Here is an 18,734-nt window from a genome sequence, read left to right as displayed (position 1 = left end):
TTGCTATTGTACTTCCCAGCAGAAAACCAGATCCTGTTTGTTTGCTAGTCTTGCTGTAAGTTCTGGGTAATAAGGTGGAAGAGTAGAGAATATTGATAATCATCCTGGAAGAATGGAAGAGTACAAAATAAAAGATTCTTCTATTAAGCTATCTGGCAAATTGGGATAGAGTTCATGCAACTTCACAAAACTGAAAATGTTGACCCTTTTAAACGTCCTTTATTCAGTAACGGGCCAATACAGTAAACTGCGTGGGAGAGCGGGCGAGCGCCAAGGCCACTCTCCTGGGCACGCAATTCAGGAAGCACAGATATGCAAATTAGGGCTCGTGGTAAAAAGGAGGTGGTAGGGACACTAGCGCGTCCCTAGCGCCTCTTTATTGACAGAAGTGGCGGCTGCCAGCAGGTTTGACAGCCAACATTTTTATTATTTTTTTTTTATATACCGACATTTGATCTGAGATATCACATTGGTTTACATTCAGGTACTGTAGGTATTTCCCTATCCCCAGAGGGCTTACAATCTAAGTTTGTACCTGAGGCAATGGAGGGTAAAGTGACTTGCCCAAGGTCACAAAGAGCGACAGTGGGACTCGAACTCTGGTCTCCTGGTTCGTAGCCCATTGGCTCTAACCACTAAGCTATTCCTCCTCCCTCAAGTTTTCCGGCGTCGGTTCTCAAGTCCACTGACAGCCACGGATTCGGAAAACGGACGCCGGCAAAATTGAGTGTCCTTCTTCCAACCCACGGGCCGTGGGCAGATTTTTAATTTTTTCTTTTTTTTTGTAGATTTTTAATTTTTTTTTTTTTTATTTTTGAGGCCTCCGACTTAATATCGCTATGAAATTAAGTCAGAGGGTGTACAGAAAAGCAGTTTTTTCTGATTTTCGGTACACTTTCCCTGTGCTGGCCGAAATTAATTTCTGCCTTTGGGCAGGCGTTAATTTCTGAAAGTAAAATGTGTGGCTTCGCTGAACATTTTATTTTCTGTATCGTGCGGGAATAACTAATAGGCCCATCGACATGCATTTGCATGTTGCGGGCGCTATTAGTTTTATTTATTTATTTATTTATTTATTTATTATTTAACATTTTTTATATACCGGGGTTCTAGTAACAATGTTACTAATCACTTCGGTTTACATATAACATTTAAATGACTTGACATGAGAGTCTTACAGCGAAACAAGGAAAGGAGGAACTTGGGTAAATTAAATTAACTAACACATTATAAAATACAAAAATTTTAAATAGTAGAAATTTAAGAATCCAGAGATTAGACTCAAATATATAACAAGTGGTTGGTTGTTGGTAGGAGGGGATTTTAAATGTTTTTATGACTGTTAAACAGTGGGGGAACATAAAAGAGATTGACCAGGGGGAAAGTAAATAAAGTCCAACTCAGGCGTAGGCTTGGGTGAAGAGCCAGGTCTTGACTCTTTTTTTTTTTTAATGTTATTGGGCATTGTTCGAGCCTAAGGTCTGAGGGGAGAGAGTTCCATTTGTTAGGGCCTGCTGTGGAGAAGGCTCTTTTGTTTGAAGAAATTTTGATTGGAGGGGAGGTTGGCCGCGCGTTTTCCACGCGCTATTACCCCGTACTGTATAAGAGGTAAAAATAGCACGTTGAAAACGCGCGGCCAAACGGGGGCTAAAGGGGCACTCAACTGAGCGCACCATACTGAATCGGCCGTAAGTGAGGGTAAAAGGTGCCACAGTGACAACCATTCAGAGATCTGAAAAAAACCAATGACGGTGCAGGGAATAAAGCAACCTTTCTGGTCTCAAACTCATCTGCTTTGTTCTCGTTGCATAAGTTGTCGTGCTGGTCTAACGGGTGTGATAGAGTTTGAGGTGAATTAGAGGGCAGTTACTACAAATAACACAGAACACATTTTCAAATAGAGATCTGGAATTCTAAACTAAAATCCAGCTTATTTAATAGAAAAAAAAAATTCCACTTGTATAGCCAGCATGTTTTTTATATGGGTAAAATTTTGTGTCTGACAATATGACCAACATTTCACGTGAAGATTGTCAGTATTTAGTAGAGGGAATTAAAAAAAAAATGTCCAGTTCATTTCTGTTTGGCTGTTTAGGCATCTTGATAGAATATGAAATTCTTTTTAAGTTTGCTGAGTGCTCCTGAATCTGTAATTTCTCTTTCTGTTGTAGCCATTTGCCCACTCACAGCATCACCGTGTGTCCAATGGTCACAATTCGGATCAGCGACCGTCAGAGACTCATCCAGCCTTACATACACAACTATTCCTGGCTGCTCTTCACTGCTTTGGCACTCTACTGCTCGGACTTGGCAAGCGAAGAGGAGGTGGAAGGGGAGAGACTTGACCTACAAGTCCTTTCTCAGGCCAGAGTGCTGCAGGCTCGCTGCACGGAGCTCATCGCAGACTGCCTCGTGAAAGCACAGCAAGGAAAAAGTGAGACATGGCTGCACTTAATGTTTGCCAATAGGCTTCTCCTCTTCCCTTCTGGTGTTGCAGGGAAATTTCAGATTTCATGACATTGTAACTTTTGGTTTCAAAGGGTTTTGTGATAACCAAAATGAATGCGAATCAGAAAATTGTATCCGATGAAGCAGGTGCACAAAGGAATTTCTCTCTCTGAGAAGAGGAGAAACATGCTTAGAATATGTGGTGCAGTGGGTTGAATGGTGGCAGTTTGCAAATAACAGGGTTAATTTTGCTCTGCACTGGGCCCTTGGCGCCTATGACTGACAAGTTAGTGTGGATGTGATATTGTTTGTCAAGGCCAGTTCCCTGTTTGAACCAGGGTCAGTCCAGACTGCTGTGTTCCTGTACGTTCCCGGATCAGTCCAGGCAGTGGGTTGAGCCTCCTGTCCAGCAGAGGGAGACAGAGAAAAACTGAAAAGGTATCCTATATCAGGACAGTGCTCACCCTGCGTCCCTCCAGTATTTCTCTGTCTCCCAGCAGAGGCAGGCAGTTGAACCTGTGGTTCCCTAGCTTTCTCTGTTTTCCACACTGTGGTGATTTCTTTCTTTCTCCTGATTGTTTCCAGGATCAAGCAAGTATTGATTAATTTCTATATGTAAAAAAAAAAAACTTTTTTGGTCAGCTGCAATCCAGGACCCCTGCCCACCTGAATTGCCGTGTTTTTGGCCGATTTCGTGTTTTGTGAGCCTTTTTTTCCCCCCACCATGCTGCGGCCATCCTGGTGTATAGCATGTGAGGAATCGGCCATGCGGTTTTCTAGGACTGGGATTTGCTCGAGGTGCCTTCCAGGGGGCGGTGGGCAGCTCTTTTTCAGGGTCTGCAGCAAATGCCAAGCCTCGTGGGGCTCAAAAAGTCAGGCTCCGCAGGACCTCAGAACTAGTCCTTTCTCCCTCAGTGCAGGGACGGCAGCCATGTTAAGCACGTCTTAAGCACATGTCATGCAGCTCAGGCAAGGGTTGTGGGGGAGGGGGAGCTTCCTCCAACATTGTATCCAGTCCCTGCAACTCCTGATGAGAATGCAGCTCAGGTTTTTTTTTTACAGGAGGACCCTGCTTTTCCATATCAGGATGTTGATTCTGATTCTTTTTCCTTAGATTTTGTCCTCCTTATGCATAAAGCCTTTTTGGGCTTCCTGGTCTCTGCAAGGTGGTGCCTTGCCAGTCAGACCTACGCAGGGACTGCCCCCCAAGGTAGCCAAGCCGCGTCTCTAAGTGTCATGAAGTTAAAAGGCGCGGTGGTTTCAGGAGGGTCTGCCACGCCGGACGTGCAGGGCAGTGCAGGTGCAGGAGCCTCTCCTCCCCCTCCCGTGGGGGGGGGGGGGGGCATGGATGAGGAGCAAGGGAAACAGGCTTCTTTGGAGGGTGATGACCCTCAGGTGGCACGTCTGTTCCAGAGGGAGGAGTTGGAACCCCTCATTCCTGCAATCCTGGCGGAGCTCAGGGTTCGATCTCCACAGTCTGTAGCAGTCTCGTATAGCAGGCAAGCCTCAGGTGGTTCAACAATTACTCAGCACCCAGGACCTCCCTTCTGCAGAGGCGGAACAGGCAGAAAGGCTGGAAGGCGTGATTGCGTATGGGGCTGATGCTCTCTATGATCTCCTCAGCTTGCAAGCCAGAGCTATGGTCTCAGTGGTGTCAGCCAGGCGATTGAGCTGCAGACTCCTCTTCTACATCACAGTTGGGCACTCTACCCTTCAAGGGTAAGTTACTTTTTGGCAAAGACCTGGACAAGCTTATCAAATCCTTGGGTGACAACAAGGTTCATAAGCTACCGGAGGACCACCCCAAGCAGTCTAGATCTTTTTTTTTTCCGCCGCACTCTCGTTTCCGGGGGCAGCGCAGGTACAACAAGCCACGTGAAGCTTTTCAATGAAACACCTCCACTAGGTCTCTAGCATGGTCTCACTCCTTTCGAGGCAGACGGCCCCTCCGAGACTGTACCCATCAAGGCTCCGCCACAAAGTCCTCACAATGAGATACGGCCGGCCCATTCCTCCGTTCCAGACTTGGGTGGTTGGCTGCCCCTATTTCTTGAGGAATGAGCCAAAATTACTTCGGATCAGTGGGTCCTCGAAGTCATCGAAAGAGGCTAGGCGATAGTTTGCTCGGGATCTCCAGGACCTATACTTGATCTCTGCCTGCGGAACTTGGAAGCGCTCAGCGGTGTGCCAGACTCTCGACAGGCTTCAAGCACTCTGTGCCATAGTCCCGGTTCCCCTCCAGGAGTAGGGATCCGGCCAGTATTCCATCTACTTCATCGTCCCCAAAAAAGACGGCTCCTTTCGACCGATCCTGGACCTCAAGAGAGTCATCAAGGCCCTCAAGGTTCCCCATTTTCGGATGGAGACCCTGAGGGCGGTCATAGCGACGGTTCATACAGGGGAGTTCCTTGCCTCTCTCGACCTGTCGGAGGCCTGCCTTCACATCCCAGTCCACCAGGAACACCAGAGATTTCTTTGTCTCAACATCCTGGGGTGACGTTTTCAGTTTCGAGCACTCTCATTCGGTCTCGCCACCGCGCCACACACATTTATCAAGATCATGGTGGTAGTGGCAGCCTTCCTCCGGTGGAAGGGAGTCCTAGTCCACCCGTACCTGGACGACTGGCTCATTCGGGCAAAGTCTGAGGACCTGAGCATGATAGCGGTCAACCGGGTCTTGTCGGTTCTCACCTCCCTCGGGTGGATAGTCAATTTCTCAAAGAGCAACCTCAAGCCCTCTCAGGTCCTCGAATTCTTAGGAGCACACTTTGACACTCATGTGGGCAAAGTTCTGTTACCCAAGGCCCGTGCCCTCAAGCTCATGGGTCAAGTCCAACATCTATTATCTCTCACGGTCCCCACGGCCTGGGATTATCTCCAGGTTTTCGGCACTATGGCTTCAACTATAGATTTGGTTCCCTGGGCCTTTGCGCATATGCGTTCTTTGCAGAAAGCTTTGCTATCCCGCTGGAAGCCAGTCTCTGAGGAGTTTGACACCCTTACCACTTTCCGAAGTTACCATCGACAGCATGCAGTGGTGGCTCTCTCTTGCCCATCTGTTGAAGGGTATGCCCTTGCAGACACCTCAGTAGATTGTTGTGACAACGGATGCCAGCTTCTCCGGCTGGAGAGCGGTGTGTCAGAATCAATCTACCCAGGGACGATGGACCCCAATCCATTTTCAGTGGCACATCAATCGTCTGGAGACCCGAGCGGTCCGTCTGGCTCTCAAGAATTTTCTGCCCTTGATCCATCGCAAAGCTGTGCGAGTCCTCTCTGACAGTTCCACCACAGTAGCTTACATCAATCACCAGGGGGGGCACCAGGAGTTGTCCGGTTACCCTGGAAGCCAGCAAGCTGCTAGCCTGGGCGGAGCACCATCTGGAACAGCTAGCAGCCTCCCAAATTGCAGGGAAGGAGAAGACTCAAGCTGACTTCCTGAGTCGTCAGCATTTAGACCCTGGAGAGTGGGAGTGGTCCGGAGAGGTGATGGATTTGATCGTGCACAAGTGGCTCCCTCACTTAGACCTGATGACTACTCTGAGCAATGCAAAGGCCCCCAGATTCTTCAGCTACAGAAGGGAGCACTGCTCAGAAGGAGTGAATGCACTGGTCCTACCCTGGCCTCACGATGTCCTCCTTTACTTGTTCCCACCTTGGCCTCTGGTGGGAAAGGGACTCAGAATAGAACTCCACAGGGGGCTGGTCATCCTCATGCCGCCGGAGTGACCTCTCAGAAGCAGATGGAGCCTGCTGAGATCTCCCGAGCCTCCGGAGGGAGTGAATTTCCTAACCTGAAGAGTTTGGCTCAGACTTTGGCTCACTCAGCTTCCCAGAACTCTTTGCTGTCTCTGGCCTAACTGAAACTCTGGCCACAAGGACCTCAGACTGACCCTAGACTGAAGACTCTGGGAGACATCTGGACTGCATTTGGAGCTGCTCAAACCTTATGTCGGAGGGTCAAGAGATTACAAAGGGCCCGTCAGTTGGAGGTCACCTCTCACAGAATACCGTCTCCAACTGATGGGCCCCAGTGAAAGAGTCCTGGAGATCCCCCTGAGCTTAAGAGAATGAAAGACTGACAGGACAAAGAACTAGCAGAAGATTGAAAGTAAGCGGCAGGCACATGGGTCTTACCTAGGCCTTAATTGGGCCTCAAGGTGGTAGGTGGGACAGGGCAACTTAGCTTCAACTTATCTTGTTTTAACACAAGACACGTGGTACATGACACTCCCATTCATGGATTCCTATTAGGGATTATTGTATGTTTTACCTATAAAAAGCCAGCACTCACTGACAAATGGGGAGAACCACAGGAATAGCTCAGTAAATATGGAGCTATTACTCCGTGTCTTCCAGAGGTCCCCTAATTGCTTTTTATATGCCATAATAAACTTAAATTTGTTTCTATTAAATCTGGTATGGTACCTCTGTGTCCTTGGGACAGCACCGTTAAGCTGATTTTAAAACTCTACATTTAGTGGAGAATGCAGCACCACAGTAGCTGCGGCTGTTGTACTTTATGGAGTCTTGTGTTTGAATCTGCTGGCAGGCTCAGACCCAATACTAGTTCTCGGACAGATTGGCTCAGTCCAAAAGAGTGTACCCCGATCAGGAGGTCTGGATGTCTGCTTATTCAGCAGAAGTATTTCCCACGACGATTTCTGGATGGCTGTTTATTGATAAAGTGATTCCCAGAAGACGGTAGTACTCGCGAAGATGGCAGTGCTCGTGTTAACAAAAGACAGTTCTGTAAGTAGACTTATTGCTGTTATTTGCAAGTAATATTTCTTTGGCCAATTGTACATAAAAGTGCACTATTTAGTTTGATTTTGCTGTGGGGATGTTTAGATTTGTTTTGTTTAGATTATAGAAACTTATTAGGTGTGTTTCTGTTTCGTTTGCCTGTATTTGTCAGTACACATTCAGGGCGATACAGTAAAGTGCGGCCGCGGTTACCCTGCTTCTAACCCGCTTTCTACTCACAATTTGGCCCGTTAGTCCAACCCGCAATTCACTATCCCTTTTAACCCATCCTTACCGCTTCGTTAAATCAACGGGAAACCCTTTCCGCCCGTGGCATGTATATGAGATGTAATCGATCGGATTAGCTATTCCCTCCCATACAGTAACGTGCGCCCCGATTATCGCTTTTTTAACCTGCAGTTTTGCTGCATGTTTAACCTGCTAATTTACCGCCTACCCTTACCCCTGCGTTAGTGTGGAGCGTCAGGTCAGAGAGACAAAATTTCACGGGCAAACGACCCCCTCACCCCCCCGGGACAAGAACCAGGATCGGGCAAACTTTCCCCCAGCCCCCGCTCACCTGCCCTGGTCATGTCCTTGTGCCAGTCTCCCTTGCGGGCGCGCTGACAGCTCCAGAGCAGGAAGGAAGGACCTGTTGTTTCCAAGCATAACCTAAACTCTTGCCTGCCCAACCTAAAATCCAACGCACCGGGAAAGCATAACCTAAACTCTTACCTGCCCAACCTAAAATCCAACGCGCCGGAAAAGCATAACCTAAACTCTTGCCTGCCCAAACTAAAATCCAACGCGCCGGGAAAGCATAACCTAAACTCTTGCCTGCCCAAACTAAAATCCAACGCGCCGGGAAAGCCACTCTTCAGTTTGCGACTAATCCAATCCCCCAGCCCCCGCTCACCTGCCCTGGCCACGTCCATGGGTGCCGGTCTCTGGGGCAGCCCCAGTCCTCTCTCCCATCCTCCCGGGGGCAGCCGGTGGCGAGAGCGAGAGCAGCCCGGGGCGGATCGCGAGGCGGCTTCCAGCAGCCCCCGCTGGCGAGGGTGCATGAACGCACGCCGTGACCTGAGCGCCCAGCTGGACGTCCAAGGTCACGGCGTGCGCTCATGGCAGTGAAGGTGCATGAACGCATGCACGCCTTGACCTGAGCGCCCGGCTGGACATCAGAGGTCACGGCGTGCGCCCATTCACCATCGCCGGCGAGGGCTGCTGGAAGCCGCCTCACGATCCGCCCCGGGCTGCTCTCACTCTCGCCGCCAGCTGCTCCCGGGAGGATGGGAGAGAGGACTGGGGCTGCCCCGGAGACCAGCACCCATGGACGTGGCCAGGGCAGGTGAGTGGGGGCTGGGGGATGGGATTAGTCGCGATCTGAAGAGTGGCTTTCCCGGTGCGTTGGATTATAGGTTTTTAGGTTTTCTTTTGCTTAAAGTTGGGATCTACTTCTGGTACCTGTCATTTCAAATGTCATTTGAAATGATATTTTCAAGTTAGGTGAAATGGACAAAGTAGTATGAGTCGTCTGTCTTCCCATGTAATTGGATTTAAAAGATGAATCAAATTTTTCTCTGTCCGTGAGATTTATTTCTATAAGTTAATAAGATATTTGCTTTGCTAGATGTGAGTTGTTTTGACAATAAAATAGACTATGGATTTCAGTGTAAAAGTAAAATAGGTAGATTGGTGTTTGGCGGGAGCTGTGATGACTCCATTCTTAGGAATTTGGGGGGTTTTTTGGAGTAGAAGGTAAAAAAAAACACAAAACCAGGAGCAAGTTACGTTTAAAATGACTTGAAGGAGCCCTTCTCGTAGTTTTTGTTGGTTTGTACTGTAAATTGTTTGTACTGTAAATTGTTTGATGTTCAGGGTATGTTGGGGGATGGAGTGAGATGAGTTAGTTATGCGATAGTAAAGTGTCAGAGAAGAAAATAGTTTAAGGATATAAGTTATTCAATTAAAAAGATGGCAGAAAAAAGAAAGAACTTATATGCATATAATCCATGCTGAGCTCTGTTTTCCTGATGGGTCTGTCCTGTTTGTAGCCGTAGTTATACTTGGAGGGAATAATACCGGTGGAAGAGGGATGGTATTCTTTCTCTGGCACTTTTGGTGTGATAGAACCAGAGTTTTCAGATTGTGAATTATAAAGCACTAATATAAATATATCTTAATAGACTTATTCAAGGTTTAAGGATTTAACATGCTGGAATTTGTTGCCAGAGGATGTGGTTAGTGCAGTTAGTGTAGCTGGTTTCAAGAAAGGTTTGGATAAGTTCTTGGAGGAGAAGTCCATTAACGGCTATTAATCAAGTTTACTTAGGGAATAGCCACTGCTATTAATTTAATCAATAGCATGGGATCTTCTTAGTGTTTGTGTACTTGCCAGGTTCTTGTGGCCTGGTTTGGCCTCTGTTGGAAACAGGATGCTGGGCTTGATGGACCCTTGGTCTGACCCAGCATGGCAATTTCTTATGTTCTTATGTTATTATATATGCTAATTAAGATTGTTTTCTCCCGTATCCATTATCACTTCAGAAAATGGAACAAGAGGTTTTATATTTGCAGATGGGAGAGCAGCTCTCACATCACGACTCGTAGTAGCGCCTCCTAGAGGTTTAACGCTAGAGGCAGGAAAGTAGCTTCGTGACTGCTATTTGTTAAATTAAGGCATATCAGAATGTTTAGTTTCAAGGAAAACTATTGTATCACTTTAAAATCTAACTTTAATCATTATATTAATTGTGTCATATGCCAGATCTTATATTTTCCAGATTGACAGCCTTCCTGTCATGGGAGATGTAACGCTTGAAGATTACATTTTTCCCAGTTTGATTTCTTTTCATTTTTTTGAATAGATCTATTCTAATTCTGACTTTTATTTTTGGATCGATCCAATCACTTTTTAAACATTTGCAAGTACTTTTTGGTCTAATTTTTGAGCTCAAATGTCTGTCCTTTGTTCTCTGTCTTTGTCAGTTTAACGGTCATTGCAAATGAATGAATGAATGCATGCATTTATGTAATTTGTTCAGTGAAATATATATCTTTATGTAATGTCTGAGTACTTGTTTGTGGTTTGGACTATTGCATGTTGCTTTATAATGTGGGAATATTATGCAGATTAGTAATAAGGATTGCTAGTGACATGATGGCATTTTCTTATTGATTAATTTGATGTTTCACCCTAAAACTAGGCTCTAATATGTACCATATGCATCTAATCTAAGAATGAGTTAAGAGGCTATGCTCCGACGTCAGAAACTGAGAGAACTGTATACGCCATGTGTCATTGATTTCAGAAATCATTCTTTGCCACATAAGTCATCTTGCATCCTGCATTATATGGACTGAAATGCTTACAATTTATACCTGATCTTTGCTTTATGCTTTTTCTTGTTCTATGGGAGTGGCTTTACCTAGAATTGGGGTTTCTTTTGTTTTCTGAGGCACTATCCCTTTTAACCCATCCTTACTGCTTCTTGAAATCAACGGGTAACCCTTTCCGCCCGCGGCATGTATATGATATATAAACGATCGGATTAGCTATTCCCTCCGATCCAGTAATGTGCGCCCCGATTATCGCCTTTTTAACCTGCAGTTTTGCCGCATGTTTAACCTGCTAATTTACCACCTACCCTTACCCCTGCGTTAGTGTGGAGCGTCAGGCAAGCCCCAGCAGAGAGAGAGACGAAATTTCACGGGCAAACTTTCCTGTGAGGCTTCAGCAGCCGGGGCGGATCGGGCACTCCCCATGCGAGGTGGCTTCCAGCAGCCCCCACCGGCGAAGGTGCATGAGTGCATGGAAATGATTGCTTTACTGCCTGACCCCCCTCACCCCCCGGGACAAGACCTTTAGAAGAGCCAGGATCGGGCAAACTTTCCCCCAGCCCCCGCTCACCTGCCCTGGTCGCGTCCATGGGTGCCGGTCTCCCCTGAGGGCGCGCTGACAGCTCCGGAGCAGCCCCAGTCCTCTCTCCCCTCTTCCTGGGGGCAGCCGGCGGCGAGAGCAGCTTCAGCAGCCCGGGGCGGATCTGGTGCTCCCCATGCGAGGGGGCTTCCAGCAGCCCTCGCCGGCGAAGGTGCATGAGCGCATGCCGTGATTGAGCGCCCGGCTGGACGTCCGAGGTCACGGTGTGCGCTCATGGCAGAGAAGGTGCATGAACGCACGCCGTGACCTGAGCGCCCGGCCGGACGTCCAGGACAAAGAACTAACAGAAGATTGACAGTAAGCAGCAGGTACGTGGTTCTTAACTAGGCCTTAATTGGGCCTCAAGGTGGTAGGGGAGGGACAGGGCAACTTAGATTCAACTTTTCTTGTTTTAACACAAGACACGTGGTACGGATACTCCCATTCATGGATTCCTATTAGGGATTATTGTATGTTTTACCTATAAAAATCACAAATAATAAGCCCTAATACCCAGAAACCAAAAGTACACGTACAAAACAATGGAATAAGGTTTCAATTATTCAAAATTCAACACGTCATATCCAAAATTATAGATTGCTTTGAGGACAAATTTTGTAGGACCGATACCAAAGGGATCTGTATGACAATCAGACCCCACAAAGGATAGGTCACATTACTTTATTTAATTAATGATATTGGAGTCTTTCAAAATTCATAGTCTCTCAAAAGTTATAGTCTCTCAAATTATATTGCCACGGGACGATAATTTTAAAGCAAAAAACCAGCTTTTATACAAATAAAATATCTTTACGATACTTAGCTTCTAACCGGGATCAAGGCTAAAATCCCGACGTGATCACGTTTCGGACCAACCAGGTCCTGCTTCAGGGGTTAAATCTTCTCAATCCTTTGTGCTAGAGCTTCCAAACTTCTTTCCCACTACGGCAAAAATAAACTGACGTTTTTCTTCAATTATTCTTCGGCGGTCCATACTTCGAAAAAATTAACTGGTACACTTTGACATGAGAGATGACGCTGAAGTAAAAAATTTTTTATCCAAAAACTCTTTATCCATAAGTTGTCAAATGCATTTGATGGAAGAGTTCAGACTTTTATGAATGTTGCAAATCTTCAGATGGATCTTTTGGAGCATTTATAAGAGATCAGGGCTGTTTTGAGAGAGGATCTTAAATAAATATTGTTATCAAGATTAGCTTCCCTAATTTCTCTTAGCATTTCACTGTCCATCTCACCATTTTGACCAGGTGGATGGTAGTATACTCCTATCACTATAGTCTTCCCCGACACACAAGGGATTTCTACCCATAAAGATTCAATTGTGCATTTAGTCTCATGCAGGATGTTTATCCTGTTGGACTCTGCCATCCCGGACATAAAGCTCTACATCACCTCCCGGGTGCTCCTCTCTGTCATTGCGGTATAATTTGTACCTCGGTATAGCACTGTCCTATTGGTTGTCCTCCTTCCACTATGTCTCTGAGATGCCAATTAAGTCTGTCATCATTCACTACTATACATTCTAATTCTCCCATCTTACTTCTTGGACTTCTGGCATTAGCATACAAACATTCCAAAGTTTGTTTTTTGTTTGTGTTTTCATTCTGCTTTTTAATTGATAGGGATAAGTTAGAATTTTTTAGCTCGGTGAGTTTTTAGTTACAGGCACTTGGACTACTTTTCTTATTATTGGAACCTCACTGTCGGGATGCCCTAATTCTAATGCATAATTAGTATCCTTTGAAGATACCTCTCTCCGAACCATGCACTGCTGAGCGACTGTTGGCGACTGTCGACTTTCCCCTTTGTTCTAGTTTAAAAGCTGCTCTATCTCCTTTTTAAAGGTTAGCGCCAGCGGTCTGATTCCACCCTGGTTAAGGTGGAGCCCATCCCTTCGGAAGAGACGCCCCCTTCCCCAAAAGGTTCCCCAGTTCCTAACAAAACTGCATCCCTCTTCCTTGCAGGACATCCTGATGTGCGTTTTTTTGAAGGGAGCCAAACATTTACACCCGCCAGTGTGTGCAGTGTGTCCTTCGTGGAGTTTGAATTTGGTTCTCCGTGGGCTCTGCGGTCCTCTCTTTGAGCCTATCAAGCGGGCTTCGCGGTGCCTTCTTTTCTGCCGAAGGTGGTATCGGCGCTTCACGTAAATCAGTCAGTTGTTACCGGCTTTCCCAGATTTGGATCGGAATTCTCCTTAGGCGCATGAATTGAGGAGATTGGACGTCTGCCGGATACTTCTGCAGTACTTGGAAGTGACTAATGCTTTTCGATTGTCAGACCTTCTTTTTGTCTTATGGAGCGGTCTTAAGAAAGGATGTAAGACTTCCAAGACTACTGTTGCCCGATGGTTGAAGGGCGCTATTGCTTCGGCATACATATGTCATACATACATTACCGTTTATATGTCCAGGCTCCGGATGTCAATTGTTTTGGCAGCAGTGTCCTTCGAGCGGGACTCTCCGTGTCCCACCCCATTTAGGGCAGCTTGGGTACATCCCAGTGGTCTGGACCGATCCTGGTACGTACAGGGAAAGGAAAATTGGTTCTTACCTGCTAATTTTCGTTCCTGCAGTACCAAGGATCAGTCCAGACACCCACGCAGGGGTATAGTTTTCCAAAGAGTCTGCTCAATTGATTTTTTTCTCTCTGCAGTGTTTAGACGACTCTGAAAAATTTAAGACAAACTTATATATAGAAGCATCTCAATCCGTACTCTTTTCATGTACGTAGTTTTCACAGGTTATTGTTCAGATAAGTTCTGTTGATCTTGTCATTGGTTGTTAAATTTACTTCATTCTGCTTTGATATTGATTATACTGAAGGATCGCAGGTGGCACACCGGGTTATCAGGGGGTGCCTTTCAGCTTTTTCTCTGACTCCATCTGCTGGAAGGGAGGCATAACCCAGTGGTCTGGACTGATCCTTGGTACTACAGGAATGAAAATTAGCAGGTAAGAACTAATTTTCCTTTTTTGTAGAGCAGTAAATATTCTTTCACCAAGATCGACGCTTAGAAAAGAAAGCAACTCTTCCACAGTGAGTTATGCTCTGACTTTGGTCTTTGAAAGCCTTATCTTTAATACACATTCCAACATGCTAGATTCTCACTAAGACATGGCTCATTAGTCCCTGAACTATCTTATTGCTGGTCTTGTCTTAGGTTTGAGAGCTTCTGCTCTTCTCTCCATGTGGACCAACAGTGAATCCTCTTCAGAAACAGAGGCTGCATCTGTCAGCTCTTCCACTGATGGTGTCATTGAGACCGTAGAGGATCTTGTTGGAAATAAAGCATTTCAAGCTACTGATAACCTGACAAAGATAGCTCCTCTAGTTCCTTGCAATGTAAGTATTGGGCATATTCCATCCTGCAGAATCAGTTACATCCTTATTCTACATCATTTTCATATATTCGCAGTTAGATTTAGTGCATTTTGTATTCTTTAAAAAAAAAAAGTGAGGCTCCTGATCTCAGTTCCCAGGTTCAGCAAATACTAGAGCACATTGAGGTCATGACCTAAAGCCATTATATTTTTGACAGCTTTTTGGCTATGAATTTTTCTCGGTTTTTTCACATTTCATTCTTTTTCATTTCAAGGGTAAAGAAGCACTTGAGTCTGGCATTGAAAAAGTTCAATCTCTGGACTCTAAAAATGATCTCTCTACTAAGAAAATTCCAAAGAAAGATTCTTCAAATCAGACAATGCGGGGCACAGAGGAGAATGTGCTTTTAAAACTGGACTTGCCTATAGACAACAGTATCTCTTCAGGCCTTCCAGGTACTGAGTGGGAATGATTTGCTGTTCTTTTTTTTTTTAATTATTTATTTATACAGCTTTTATTTGCCATGCTGGGTCAGACCAAGGGTCCATTAAGCCCAGCATCCTATTTCCAACAGAGGCCAAACCAGGCCACAAGAACCTGGCAAGTATCCAAACACCAAGAAGATCCCATGCTACTGATGCCAGTAATAGCAGAGGCCATTCCCTAAGTCAACTTGATTAAAATCAGTTAATGGACTTCTATTCCAAGAACTTATCCAAACCTTTTTTAAACCCAGCTACACTAATTGCACTAACCACATCCTCTGGCAACAAATTCCAGAGCTTAATTCTGCGTTGAGTGAAAAACAATTATCTCCGATTAGTCTTAAATGTGCTGCTTGCTAACTTCATGGAGTGCCCCCTAGTCCTTCTATTATCCAAAAATGTAAATAACCAATTCACATCTACTCGTTCAAGACCTCTATCATATCCCCCCTCAGCCGTCTCTTCTCCAAGCTTAACAGGCCTAACCTCTTCAGCCTTTCCTCATAGGGGAGCTGTTCCATCCCCTTTATCATTCTGGTTGCCCTTCTCTGTACCTTCTCCATCGCAACTATATCTTTTTTGAGATGTGGTGACTAAAATTGTACACCGTATTCAAGGTGCGGTCTCACTATGGAGCGATACAGAGGCATTATGACATTTTCCGTTTTATTAACCATTCCCTTCCTAATAATTCCTAACATTGTTTGCTTTTTTGACTGCTGCAGCACATTGAACCGATGATTTCAAAGTATTATCCACTATGATGCCTAGATCTCTTTCTTGGGTTGTAGCTCCTAATATGCAACCTAACATCGTGTAACTACAGTAAGGGTTATTTTTCCCTATATGCAACATCCTGCACCTGTCCACATTAAATTTCTTCTGCCATTTGGATGCCCAATCTTCCAGTCTCGCAAGGTCCTCCATTAATATATCACAATCCGCTTGTGATATAACTACTTTGAATAATTTTGTATCATCCGCAAATTTGATAACTTCACTCGTCATATTCCTTTCCAGATCATTTATAAATATATTGAAAAGCAACTGTCCAAGAACAGATCTCTGAGGCACTCCACTGTTCACCTTTTTCCACTGAGAAAATTGACCATTTCCTAGCGTGTAGCAGATGGACTCAGAACGAATGGGTATGGTGTGCTCGTGCTTCGAAACAGAGCAGTCAGAGTGATGTCGGACAATGCCACCACGGTGGCATACATCAACCGACAGGGCAGAACCAGAAGCCGACAGGTATCCTTAGAAATAGCCCCCCTGATGGCTTGGTCGGAAGCAAATCTCCAGGACATCTCCGCCGTCCACATCGTCGGGAAGGACAACACCACGGCAGACTTCCTCAGCAGAGAAAGCCTAAACCCGGGGGAATGGCAGCTGTCATCCACGGCCTTCCAGATGATTGTGGATCAGTGGGGGACTCCGGGCATGGACCTACTAGCGGACTGGTCCAACGCTCAAGTACCCAGATACTTCAGTCGCAGGCGGGATCCTCTATCCCACGGGATTGACGCCCTGGTGCAGCCATGGCCTCAGGGGATCCTGCTATATGCCTTTCCCACGTGGCCCCTGCTGGGCCACAAGATTCAGCGGCACAGAGGCCTAGTTCTTCTGGTGGCCCTGGACTGGCCAAGAAGACCCTGGTACGCAGACATGAGAAGACTACTGGCAGGGGATCCTCTACCCCTGCCCCCTCACAGGGACCTGCTGCGACAAGGTCCCATCCTCCACGAGGATCCAGCTCAATTCTCTCTTACGGTCTGGCCATTGAGAGGACTCGACTGAAGAAAAGGGGATACTCGGGGTCGGTAAAAGATACACTCCTCCGAGCATGCAAGTTCTCCACATCACTAACTTATGTAAGGATCTGGAGAGTATTTGAAGCCTGGTGCGAAACTCGCAGCACCAATCCACATGCTGCTAAAATCCCCATCATTTTGGATTTCCTGCAAGATGGGCTTCAGAAGGGTCTGTCCCTCAATTCAGTCAAGGTTCAGGTGGCAGCGCTATCCTGCTACGGCCCCAGGTGCGACGGCAACAGCATTGCCACACACCCAGACGTTTCACGTTTCCTGAAAGGAGTCGAACACATTCGCCCGCCACTGAAATGGCCAGTGCCCCTGTGGAACCTCAACCTAGTTTTGGAATTCCTAGCGGGACCCACCTTCAGACCCCTTCAAGGCCTGTCCCTCCGTTTGTTAACCTTGAAGATGGTGTTCTTGCTGGCCGTATGCTCAGCACGCCGCATCTCAGAGCTACAAGCGCTGTCCTGCCGCGATCCGTTTCTCAGAATCACCCCAGGGGCTATCCATCTTCGCACGGTTCCTTCCTTCTTACCCAAAGTAGTCTCACACTTCCACCTCAACCAAACCATATCCTTGCCAACCATGGAAGGGTTGAAGAAATCGGAAGCAGGTCGAATACTGCGTCATCTCGACATCAGCAGGCTGCTGTCCAAATACCTGGAAATCTCGGAAACAGTACGAAAGATGGACCACCTGTTCGTCCTTCACAGTGGGAAGAGGCAAGGAGAAGCGGCCTCATGGGCGACTATTGCTCGCTGGATCAAAGAAGTTATCAAGGCGGCCTACGTAGAAGCGGGAAAACCACCACCTCTACGGGTCAAGGCTCACTCTACCAGAGCACAAGCGGCCTCCTGGGCAGAAACTAGGATGCTGTCGCCTGCAGAGATATGTAGAGCGGCAACGTGGTCCTCCATCCATACCTTCTCCAGATTTTACCGTCTGGACGTCCAGGCCAGGGAGGACACAGCATTTGCAAGGGCAATCCTAAACGGACCTCGGACAGCCTCCCACCCAGTCCGGGAGTAGCTTTTGTACATCCCATTCGTTCTGAGTCCATCTGCTACACGCTAGGAAATGGAGAGATTACTTACCTAATAATCTCGTTTTCCTTAGTGTAGGCAGATGGACTCAGCATCCCGCCCGGCTGCCGATATATATGGGGATTCACCGTTTCAAGGTAAGCCATGTTTTCTTACATAGGGCATCCACCCTGCCGGGTGTCGACGCCTTCCGATTGAGAACACTGGCAGTCTCCAGCTATTGTCAATTGGTCAGGTTAATCATGTTCAGTTAATCAATCGGTCAGTCACACATATATCCATAATGCTTTTGCAAGGAAGATTACTGAGCTTCTGCACTTCCTGCAGGGGTATATGTACTACGTGCTGACGTCAGATCCGTCTTCAACTGCTAGCACGAGCACACTATACCCATTCGTTCTGAGTCCATCTGCCTACACTAAGGAAAACGAGATTATCAGGTAAGTAATCTCTCCATTTAATCCTAATCTGTTTCCTGTCTTTTAACTAGTTTGTAATCCATGAAAGGACATCACCTCCTATCCCATGACGTTTTAGTTTTCTTAGAAGCCTTTCATGAGGGACTTTGTCAGACACCTGAAAATTCAAATACACTCCATCTACCGGTTTACCTTCATTCACATGTTTATTAACCTCTTCAAAAAAATGAAGCCGATTTGTTAGGCAAGACTTCCCTTGGGTAAATCCATGTTGACTGTGTTCCATTAAAACATGTCTTTCTATATGCTCTGTGATTTTGATCTTTAGAATAGTTTCCACTATTTTTCCGGCACTGAAGTCAGGCTCACTGGTCTATAGTTTCCCAGATCGCCCCTGGAGCCCTTTTTAAATATTGGGGCTACATTGGCCACCCTCCAGTCTTCAGGTACAATGGATGATTTTAATGATAGGCTACAAATTTTAACTAATAGATCAGAAATTTCATTTTCGAGTTCCT

The 18,734-nt window shown here is 46.3% G+C and overlaps 1 protein-coding gene across 1 annotated transcript in view; it reads left to right on the top strand.

Annotated features, from left to right (window-relative positions):
* Positions 1 to 18,734, top strand: part of ZZEF1 (zinc finger ZZ-type and EF-hand domain containing 1) — a 335,589-nt gene that overhangs the window by 205,996 nt on the left and 110,859 nt on the right. Inside the window, 3 exon segments of the mRNA XM_029612069.1 lie at positions 2,172 to 2,434; positions 14,295 to 14,476; positions 14,730 to 14,910. Coding sequence (XP_029467929.1) covers positions 2,172 to 2,434; positions 14,295 to 14,476; positions 14,730 to 14,910 — 626 coding nt within the window.

Source organism: Rhinatrema bivittatum, chromosome 8 (assembly GCF_901001135.1).
Source record: "Rhinatrema bivittatum chromosome 8, aRhiBiv1.1, whole genome shotgun sequence".
NCBI classification, from domain to species: domain Eukaryota; kingdom Metazoa; phylum Chordata; class Amphibia; order Gymnophiona; family Rhinatrematidae; genus Rhinatrema; species Rhinatrema bivittatum.
Note: the sequence above shows the minus strand (reverse complement) of the source record. Positions and strands in the feature narration are given on the sequence as shown.